This window comes from Mauremys reevesii, linkage group 13, assembly GCF_016161935.1.
Source record: "Mauremys reevesii isolate NIE-2019 linkage group 13, ASM1616193v1, whole genome shotgun sequence".
Taxonomy (NCBI): Eukaryota; Metazoa; Chordata; order Testudines; family Geoemydidae; genus Mauremys; species Mauremys reevesii.
This window is the reverse complement of record NC_052635.1, coordinates 16,519,698-16,531,071: the sequence shown is the minus strand read 5'-3', so window position 1 is coordinate 16,531,071 and position 11,374 is coordinate 16,519,698. Positions and strand designations below refer to the sequence as shown.

At 46.4% G+C, this 11,374-nt stretch overlaps 1 protein-coding gene across 1 annotated transcript; it reads right to left on the bottom strand.

Annotated features, from left to right (window-relative positions):
• Positions 1-9,783: 9,783 nt before the first annotated feature.
• On the bottom strand, positions 9,784-10,716 carry LOC120380851 (olfactory receptor 1009-like). The gene has a single exon (XM_039498737.1). The coding sequence runs from the start codon at positions 10,714-10,716 to the stop codon at positions 9,784-9,786; it is 933 nt and encodes a 310-aa protein (XP_039354671.1).
• Between the last annotated feature and the right edge of the window lie 658 nt (positions 10,717-11,374).

Genomic DNA, 11,374 nt, shown 5'->3' with positions numbered 1-11,374 from the left:
GGGGAATGATCACTTTCCTCGATCAGCTGGCAATGCTCCTACTAATGCAGCCCAATATGTCATTAGCCTTCTTGGCAACAAGGGCACACTGCTGACTCATATCCAGCTTCTTGTCCACTGTAATCCCCAGGTCCTTTTCTGCAGAACTGCTGCTTAGCCAGTCGGTCCCCAGCCTGTGCATGGGATTCTTCCGTCCTAAGTGCAGGACTCTGCAGGACTCACTTGATAAATTGCTCTGTTCTCTTCACTCCTTCTGAAACATCTGACACTGGCCAATATTGGAAGGCAGGATAGTGGGCTAGATGGACCATTTATTGGACCTGGTATGGCCATTCTTAATATAGTTAAGAGGCTTCTCCAGAGAATGCCATACCCCTAACCTCTGCATGCCCATAAAACACAGACTCAAAGAAAAAAGATACACCAGGTAACACTAACCAAATGATCTCAATTTGTGATAGACTTTAGACTTCAAGGTCAGAAGGGACAATTATGATCATCTAGTCTGACCTCCTGCACAATGCAGGCCACAGAATCTCACCCACCCACTCCTGTAATAAACCCCTAACCTATGTCTGAGCTATTTAAGTCGTCAAATTATAGTTTGAAGACTTCAAGGTGCAGAGAATCCTCCAGCAAGTGACCCGTGCCCCATGCTGCAGAGGAAGGCGAAAAACCCCTAGTGCCTCTGCCAATCTGCCCTGGAGGAAAATTCCTTCCCAACTCCAAATATGGCAATCAGCTAAACCCTGAGCATGTGGGCAAGACTCACCAGCCAGAAACCAGGAAAGAATTCTTTGTAGTAACTCAGATCCCAACCCATCTAACAGCCCATCACACGCTATTGGGCATATTTACCGCTAATAGTCAAAGATCAATTAATTGCCAAAATTAGGCTATCCCATCATACTATCCCCTCCATAAACTTATCAAGCTTAGTCTTTAAGCCAGATATGTCTTTTGCCCCCACTACTCCCCTTGGAAGGCTGTTCCAGAACTTCACTGCTCTGATAGTTAGAAACTTTTGTCTAATTTCAAGTCTAAACTTCCTGATGATCATTAGTTCTTATGTTCATATTAATACTGAGCTTAAATAATTCCTCTACCTCCCTGTATTTATCCCTCTGATATATTTATAGAGAGCTAAATAAGCCAAGCTCTTGGAATCTCCTTTCATAAGACAGGTTTTCCATTCCTCGAATCATCCTAGTAGCCCTTCTCTGTACCTGTTCCAGTTTAAATTCATCCTTCTTAAACATGGGAGACCAGAATTGTCTCAGTGGTATCTCAGAAAGAGAGAGAGAGAGAGAGAGAGAAAGAGAGAGAGAGATGGGTGATTGAAGTAATAGCCGAGTTCTCAACTACAGCCCTTGGATGGCAACTCACTCTGTGTGAACATACAGTGGTGTTGTAGCTGTCTTGGTCCTAGGAGATTCAAGACTCAAGGTGAGTGAGAACAACTTTTGTGGGTGAAAGGGAAGAGCTCTGTGTGGCTCAAAAACTTGTCTCTCTCAGCAACAGAAGCTGGTCTAATAAAGAATATTACCTCACCCAGCTTGTCTCTGTGTGAACAGACTGCTGCATGTGAGCAGAAGTCAATGGGACTCACCCCTGGATACGAGGGAACAGAATCTGGTCCTTTGGCATGGAAAGGATAAAAAAAAGGTTAAAAAGGAATAAAAATATGAAACAACTCACCTGCCTTTTAAATGTGGATCATAAAAATGGTGAGATCACTCTGACCTGTGCTTTCATCTTTCTGTTGTCTTAGTCTATTTATCTCTCTACTTCCTGATTTGTCTGTCTGCCTCTGCAATACAGCATCTTAGGATATCAACTTTTCTTTATGCCAAACATTTAAATCTGACAAGGGAGGTAGGGTTATCCCTGTGAGTGAAGCAAAGAGCTGATTCTTGAGAGCTGTTTAAATGCTGTCCTATTTCCCCTGGTACAAGATCCCTGAAGTTCACGCTCTGTAACAAAGTACAAGTAACGCCATGCTGGGTCAGTCCTTCAGCAGCGATTTACTATGCATAAGAATGAGAGGACAGAAGCTTGGATTGCCAAAGGAGCCTAATGGATTTAGGTATCCAATCTCAGTGACAGTCAATAAAAAAGACACATATCTTGGATTTTTAAAGTACCCTAGTAGCTAGACACCCACACAGCAAATCATTTCATCTCCCAAACACTCCTTTGAAGATGCTAACCATAATGTGAAAGGAACAACTAGACTGCATGAGGTGGCAGGAAAAAATTAGGTGATGAGACAAAGGTGGAGTTATATTATGCAGAACTTGGCAAAACTTTTCAGACAAATACTTTTTTTGAAAAAAAAAAGCAGTTTTGGTTGATCCCATATTATTTGCAAATTTGATGCCCATTCACCAAATATCTGCATGCAAGGCCGGGGGGGAGGGGCAGGAGAGTCTAAATTGACAACCCTAGCACCCACACCCAATACATTTAACCTATCTAGGCTACTCGGATGTTGGAGAAACTCATTAACTTTCCACCTCTGCTTTCTGTGGAGCAGAGAGGTGTAGATAGGTCTCCCATCTCTCAGGAAATTGCTTTAATCTTTAGGGCACAACTTTTTAAGGCTTTCCTGTTGAAGCTGTTCATATTGTATAAATCAGCAGCACATCAGCAGCAGGAGAGACATATCACTATAATGAAGGTGGTGGTCAATGGGGAGTCATTCTGGGGGTGGCGAGATCCTGGGACAGAGAGAACTGTTGTCAGGCCCCGGATGGTGCAGCCTCACCAGATGATGAGGGGCTGTGTGACCTTGGTGTAGGTGCCAGGGATGAAGCCCCTTGCCCTGCCTATGGCCCGGATCCCTGTGCAGACACAGGAGGGGTCAGGCTGGCTGGTAGTTGGGGCTCTCCAAGATATCGGCTGTGAAGTGCTGTTGGGACAGGATCCAGGCCCTGCTCCTGTAACAGCCAAGGATTTGAATTTGAATCCAGGGAACCAATCGGCTGAGACTGAAGTGGTCAGTGAAAATGCTAAGCTCAGGATACCTGCGTCTCTGTAACCAGAGCCCTGGAGCTGAGTGGGACAGAGAGATGCTCCCCGTCCTCCAAACAGGGGAGGTGGTTCACACTGGCGCTGATGCTGTGAACCAAGCAGTGGGCTCTCTGCCTGCCTTCACTGGGACAGCAGGGGCAAAGCTGAGCCCAGGCGGATCGGAGACCCCAGCTGAGTGTGGGGAAGCACAGCCAGGGTGGGACAGCTGCCAACCAGGGCTGCCTTGTCCAGAGGTGCAAATGGCCCAGGACAAGGCTAAAGCAGCCTTGGGACACCTGCCTGTCCTAGAGGAGCCTTTTCAGAAGGTGGCCCTGGACTGGGTGAGGGACAGATGTGAGGGGAAGGCCTCTCCCGATGGAGAATCAGTGGTGGAGTATGTACTGACTTTCCTGGAAAAGCTCGCTGAGCTCATGGGTCCGGTCAGGGAGAACCTAGCCAGGGCCCAAGGGAGACAGAAGGTCTGGTACGACTGCTCAGACTATGGCACCGGGGACCAGGTGAGGGGTCTCATCCTGGTGAGGAAGAATAAGCTACAAGCTGCCTGGGACGGGCCCTTCAAGGTCATCAAACAGCTGAATGAGGAGAATGATGCGGTGGAACAGCTCAACTGGGCTCACAGCCACCGAGGGGACCAGGTCAACATGATGAAGCCGTACTGTGACAGGGAGAGGTTGGTACTGGCCGTGTGTGGCCAGTGGGAGAAGGGGGAAGATCTCCTGGTGGGTCTCTTCCCTGAGGCTGGAGCCAGCCTCTTGCTGGAATCAGCTCCCCTCTCTGACCAATTAACCCCTTCCCAGCAGGCAGAGATCAGAGAGATGCTGCATTCATACCCACCGATGTTTTCCAACCGGCCTGGGCTCACTAACTGAGCTGTCCACTGGGTGGAGACAGGAGCCGACCCTCCCATCAAGTGTTCCCCATTCAGAGTAACAGGGAACACAGGCCAGGCCCTGGAGGGAGAGGTCAGAGACATACTGGCTTTAGGGGTGATCCAGCCATCCACCAGTCCTGGGGGCCTCTCCCGTGGTTCTGGTTCCCAGGAAAGATGGGTCGATCCAGTTCTGTGTGCAGTATCAGAAGCTCAGTGCCAGCACCATGTCTGGTACCTGCCCATACCAAGGCCTGATGAGATCCTAGACAAGTTATGGGGGACTCAGTACCTCATGACCAGGGATTTCACCAAAGGTTACTGGCAGTTGCCTTTGCATCCAGATGCCAGGTTGAAACCTGGTTTTGTCACCCCTGTGGGGCTGTACAAGTTCCTAGTCCTACCTTTCAGCCTCAAGGAGGCGCCGGTCACCTGCCAGCACCAAGGGGATCAATTACTGAGGGGGAAGGATAATTTTACCCTAACGTACATTGATGATATTTGTGCCGTTAGCCAGACCTGGGAGGACTGCGTGTCCAAGGTGAAGAGGGGCTGAGTCGCCTCCAGGATGCAGGGCTGACTGTAAAAGCTGGGATGTGCAAGGTGGGGATGGCAGAAGTTGTACCTGGGCCTCAAGGTGGGGAGCGGCTGCCTAAAGCCAGAGCCAGCCAAGGTGGGGGCGATGAGAGACTGGCCTGCTCCCCAGACTAAGAAACAGGCCCAGGCCTTTATTGGGATGGCGGGGCTCTCCTGGAGGTTTGTGCTCCACTTTAGCTCTTTGTCAGCTCCCATCACTGCGCTATGCAGGAAGGGGAAGCCAGACAAGCTCGTCTGGACCGGGCAGTGCCAGAGGGTTCTCTGCACAGTGAAGGAGGATCTGGTCAAGGGCCTGCTGCAGGGAAACCCTGACTTTGACAAGACCTTTGTGGTGTTCACTGATGCCCCACACACAGGGCTTGGCACGGTGCCGAGGCAGGCCAATGCAAAGGGGGAGAAACATCACATCATGTATCTAAGCAGGAAGCTGCTGCCCTGGGAGCAGGGCTATGCAGCCCAGAGAAGGAATGCCTGGCCATGGAGTGGGCTCTTTAAAAGCTGTGGCCGGATCTATTTGGGCAGCGCTTCACTGTGTATCTGGACCACTCACCCTTCTGTGGCTGCACCAGATGAGAGGGGCCAATGCCGAGCTCCTGAGGTGGATTCTGTCCTTCCAGGATTATGAGATGGAGGTGGTCCACATTAAGGGGAGTGCAAATGTTATAGTTGATGCTTTGTCCCGGAGAGGGGGGCCTGAACTTGCCCAGGTCACTGGCTAAAATGACCCCACTCAGTTCGGTCTCAAATTGGGGAGAGGTATGACAAAGTAGGGATTTTACCTTGTTATGTTGTATGTAAGCCTATTTGAGTCTCACTGTTTTGCATGAATGCTGTGTGTGCCTCAGTTTCCCTGTGTATTGCATCAGTGTCTAGGTGCATCCGATGAAGTGGGTATTCACGCACGAAAGCTCATGCTCCAAAACGTCTATTAGTGTATAAGGTGCCACAAGACTCTTTGCTGCTTTTACAGATCCAGACTAACACGGCTACTCCTCTGATAAGTGTCTAGGTGGTAGGAATAAGGGTGTGTGACTTTTGTGGAGGCTGCTCCAGCAGCCTGCATGGATGCTATGGCTGCCCTTTTGTAACCTGAAACCCAGGATGGGGATGCAACCAGTTGACTCTTGGCCTGGAAAGTGAGACAAAGGCTGGAGGAGGAGCAATGGGCAGGCTGGGGCCAGGCAGCTGGAAGCGAGTCAGTCTCAGCCGGCTTGGAGCTCAGGGGAGGACCAGAGCCCTGGCTCTGGGCTCTCTTCCCCCCAAGATGGACTTGGCTTAAAGTCACTGATTTCTGTCCTAAAAAGTTGTTTTCTGCGATGTGTTTCTTTCGACTAATAAACCTTCTGTTTTACTGGCTGGTTGAGAGCCATGTCTGACTGTGGAGTTGGGGTGAAGGGTGACACACCAGTAGCTGACATAGCTCCAGTTGTTCCTTTCAGGTGCTGTCTTCCAGATAACCTACTGAATGGACAGTAAACGATTTCTGAAATATTGCTGTGTCAGGATTTAGTATAGGCCCCCGACTCTGAAGAAGATAATTTTGAATAACATGTGCTTCAGTTAGGATGCAATGTCACTGATCCAAATAGTGACCGGTACTAATAAGGAATTTGTTTACCTCTTTTGTAGTTACTGTATAACTTAATGATTTCTTTACCAATTTGTTTTTTCCTTGCCTGCATTTTGTTTGCTGTCATTCATTTGTTGATTTTTACCTGTGTGTTGGTTAAAAAGATGAGCAAGTTCATGCACGTTGTAAATGTTGTACAGCAACAGAGGCAGGGCCGGTGCAACCCATTAGGCGACCTAGTTGGTCGCCTAGGGCGCTGACATTTGGGGGGTGGCAACCACGGCGGCCGAATATCCCCGGTCGTTGGGGGTATTTTGAGGGCGGGACCTTCTGCCGCCTCTGTCGGGGGCGCCATTTTGGGGGCAGGACCTTTCGCCGCCTAGGGCGCCAAAAAGGCTGCCAGCGCTCCTGAACACAGATCTTACATGATGTCATGGGTTAGGCCTCCTGGGATGTCACCTGAGGTGCTGGGACACCACTGAGTCAGACTTTTCAGCCAGCCTGGGACCCCTTTTTCCTGGACTTGCTGGTTGGTCTAAGCTCTCCAGCCTTTTCCAGCCAAGCAGTCATCTTTGATGGAGGTAGCAGGGGGGAACTGAGGGCCTGGATTATGTCACTCCCCATCCTTAACTAGGATTTGCGTAAGGCAGGAGTTCCTTGTTTCCTAGTTTGACCCTCCCGCCCTAGCTTCTCCTTGAAAAGTACAGAATTCAAGATGGATTCCAGTATAAGGTGACGTGGTCATATGCCTCTGCAAGGCCCCTTTTGCCGTTCTTCACAGGTTGACTCACACATCCACAGGAAGACTAAGCTCTTTTAGAATTCATTGTCAGCGCTGATGGACCATTAGCACTGTCTGGCTTTTCCATGTTGTACCTGAAGTGTTAGCAGGGGCATCATCCAAAGTAACATAGTTGAAATATAGATACATAGTCAATATTCCTAATTTCAGATAGAGAAATGATACACGCATACAAATAGGATAATCATATTCAATAAATCATAACTTTTCTAATGATACCTCACAAGCGTTATATTGCATAAAGCATATCTTAGTTATGTCATATTCCTACCACGAGCATATTTTCATAAAGAATATGGAGTATAGTGTCACAGATGACATACAGGACAAACTTATAATTAAAAACAGATGGCACCAGAATTCAATTTATAACTGTACAAAATAAGGCAAACAAAAATAAAAAAATAAAAAGGGTTAAACATTTAAATAAGCAAGTTATTACCTTGTTATTTAAAACTTTTAATAAAAATTGATAAAATGTATATGATTATTTCCCAAATTTGTTGTATTAATGCAGTAACTTAAGGCATTTTCCATTACTTTAATTAACTATATTTTAAAACTCTGTGTGGTAATAAGGAAGGCCATGTTTCAAATATTAATCAGTGGTTAGGATTAGAAGCAGAATATGCATTTCTGTTGCTCAGCAACCATATCTTTAAGTTAGGAGTAATTTGAGCTGCTGCATTCCTGAAGGGTTAAAATTATTAATTTATTGGATTTATTTAAAGTAAATTTTTACCTTGTTTTTTCTTTGTTTGATTGTTGTTTTGTTCTATTTTCAATTGTTTTATCTTTTGGAGGTTTCTGTAAAAACTATAACTTTTAACTTTTAAAACAGATAGAGTGGAAGGTGTGGCCGGGGGGGGGGGGGGGGGTGCGGAGAGCAACCTAAGAAGGTAGCAAGACCTGAGCCAAGAGAGATTAACTCTAGCAAACTGTGAAAGGATATACAGGAAAACTTAACTGGTATGTAAAAGTATTTGAGAAAGAAAGTTATATTTTTAGCCATGAATGAGGAGTGTTGCTCTATGTGATTTCCTTAAGCGTCTTCACCAGCATGGCATGGTCTCCCTTGATACGTTCCAGCAAGAATCTAGCTGTATCATTTGTTCCCACATGAAGGACAATCAGTGGATTTTTTCCCACTCCTGTTAGGATCCTCTTCAGCCTCAGGTCCACATCCCATATCTTAGCACCCGGCAAACAGCACACCGTTCTGTTCTCCGCATCAGCTCTGGTTACACATCTGTCTATTCTTCTCAGTAAGGAGTCTCCAATCACGTAGACCTGCCTTTTCCTGGTGATGGTGCGATTCTCCGGTCTATCCCCTGTTTCCTCTGACTGCAAATCCTCTCAATTCCTGTTCACCCTTGCAATCTTCTGCAACCCATCCTGTACCCTCCTGCAGCTCATATTTGGTGTTGTAATCTCCATTGACTCTTCCCCTCTTCTTATAGAATTAGCTTCTCCTCTCTTCTTCCTTGCCCTCTCACCTTCAGTGACCATCTGCTGTGCCCCTTCATTTTCCAACTCAGCAAACCTGTTCCTGAGCTCTATTTCTCCTTCACTAGCCCGTCTTTTCCTCTCCCTGGTTCTCCCTAGTCACATGCTTCCACCGTCCACTTTCCTCACCCAGCAGTCTCCCCTCAGAGTTCTTTGGTCCTGCTTCCATCTGCAAGTCTGAGCTTTTCCCTTCAGACTCCTCATGTCTTTGCTCCATCACCCACTAGAACCCCCTTCTAAACTCAACCAGAGTTTCCACCTGCATCTCCAGTCCTCAGATCTTTTCTTCCATCAGCTCTCTCAGGTGGCACTTCATGCAGACGAAACTCTTATCAGATACCCCCTCCAGGATCATGTATATGCCGCACCTTCCACATCCAGTCATCTTCATTGTGTCTTCCACTGCTCGGGTCCCTACCACTCCTGCCTCTGTATCTGTCATAGGCTTCCCACCTAAATCCTGTAAATCTGGGAAACACAAACCAAACCAAAACACCACCACCCATTTCAAAACAAACCCCCAACAAGCACCAAAATACTGCTAGAACACTGCACACTCCCTTCACTAACCTGTCTGATCCTCTGCCTGCCTCTCTTAGTCTTCCCCCAAACTCCTCCAACAGAACTCCCACTCAAACTCCCCTGTTTACAGCTCTGTTTGCTGGCTCCTGTGCCGCAGCAGTTGTCTATGCCGCTGACTGAGTGGCTGGCTACCTTTATAGGACCCACTTCAAGTGCCTGACAAGGAGAAAGATCTCTGTTTAAATCCTTTCTCCACCCAGGTGGGTGCCCTAACCCACTGGTATATGGGATATCCTAATCCGGGTGTCTCTCATATTCTCCTGTTCAAGGCTCAGTCCCTTTGAGTATATAGCACTACCTGGGGAGTAAACCCATTGACTTCATGGATTATTATTGAACCCCCCCATAGATTTTAATAGGGTAGAATCCAATAAGATACTACAGATATTAAATAAGGTTTTCTACAAATTAGGCCCAAAACAAAGAGAACAGAAATTAATAGATGAAGAGATTCTTTTTATAGAATTGGCTGGATGCCTGGCAGGTATAAATTGGCCATAGCTCCCCTGAAGCCAGTGAACCATATTAAAGTAAGAGGCAGAGAGATGAAAGAGAAACATGTGCAAATGACTCCACATCTTGGTGGTCTGAGCACTCAATCCGAGTGAAGGTGACCCAGGCTCCAGTTCCCCAGGCTCTAGTGACTCTTGTATAATTAGGGGCCTGGCCTGCTGGCTTCCTAGGAGCCACACAATTTTAGCCCAGCCGAGGTTTTGTCCCATCATGTCGCTCAGTTACCTGAGCTGAGAATGTTTCAAACACAACTTATCCTTAATTCTGTGCTCTCTGACTTAAAAATAAATAAATAAAATAAGATCATCAACACTACTTGAGAAAGTTCAATTTCCCCAACATTTTCACCAGTGCCCTTTTCACCTCCTTGTTTTTCAGGCTGTAGATGATGGGGTTTAACATGGGGGTCAAGATGGTGTACTGGACAGAGAACATTTCATCCAGAGCCCCAGAAGAAATTGAGCTGGGTTTTGTGTACTGGAAGAAACCTGGCAGATACCATAAACCAACCACAATAAGGTGAGAGCTGCAGGTGGAGAAGACTTTACGCTTACCCTCCACAGAGCGTATCCTCATGATGGTAGAGATGACATGAATGTAGGAGATCAGGGTGAGGAGGAAGGAGCTTGATCCAAATATCAGAATAGAAGTGAGAAGCACCAGTTGATTGGTGAGGGTTTCAGCGCAGGACAATTTTAATAAATGAGGGAGTTCACAGCTGAAATGGCTGATTTGATTGGGTCCACAAAAATACAAATCAAATGAGAAGACTGTGTTAAGAAGGGCATGAAAGAAGCCTATTGCCCATGCACCACTCACCAGCTGAAAACAAATCCCTTTGTTCATTTTCTTCACATAATGCAATGGGTCACAGATGGCAGCGTAGCGGTCATACGCCATGGCTGAGAGAATGAAAACTTCAGCACCGGCTGTGAAGAGGATGAAGAACATCTGGGCAATGCAGCCACTGACTGAAATAGTTTTGTGCTCTGCTAGGAAGTTCATCAGCATTTTAGGCACCGTGACTGAGGAATAGCAGGTATCAACAAAGGATAAATGGAAGAGGAAGAAATACATGGGGGTGTGAAGGTGGGAATCAGCTCTTATCACCAGCATGATCAGTATGTTCCCAACCAGAGTGATTAGGTAAATAACTAAAAACACCAGGAAGAGGAAAATCTGCATCTGTGGGTCACTGGAAAGTCCCAGGAGAATAAATTCAGTCACTCTGGTTTGATTTTCCATTGATATTAATTCAGGAAAACTGTGACCTGTAAGACAAGAAAATGAAATTAGCCGATATCCTAAAAGTGAATTGAAATGGATTGTGGAGACCATCTGTTCAGAAGTATGTATTAAAAGAGAACTCTATTCTAGCCTGTATTTTTTTTTTAAATAGACAAAATTTATAGAAAGAGATAGCAATAAGATATTTGGATTTTGTATGTTTTATGGTGACAAAATTGGCCAGATACAGACAATGATTTAGGCCCCTAACTACCACTTTAAGTACCTAAATCCCAGAATCTGGCCCCACAATTATTCACAAAATCCCCACCCAGATGGGATTATGGGACAGTTTGATGCAGGCCTTGTTTAGTCTCTCGTGTTGACTCTGTTCCACTGTGGTTCAAAAATTAAAGAGGCATTGGAGGAAGAGGATTGGATACTGCATCTGGGGTGAGGTCCCCAACCACCAGGCTATAAAGTCATCCACTCCCTTGCTGTTTCCTTCTGGCCTAATAATGTTTTAATCTGTCCCCTAACATATATAGAAATACAGTTGTTTCCCCTTCAACTGGGGATCTGGCCTTTTTACTATAATGGAACTATGGCTGAGTCACACCCTCTGGGGATCTGGCCAGTTCTATAAGAAGTACATCTTTCTCTGTTACATGTGGTA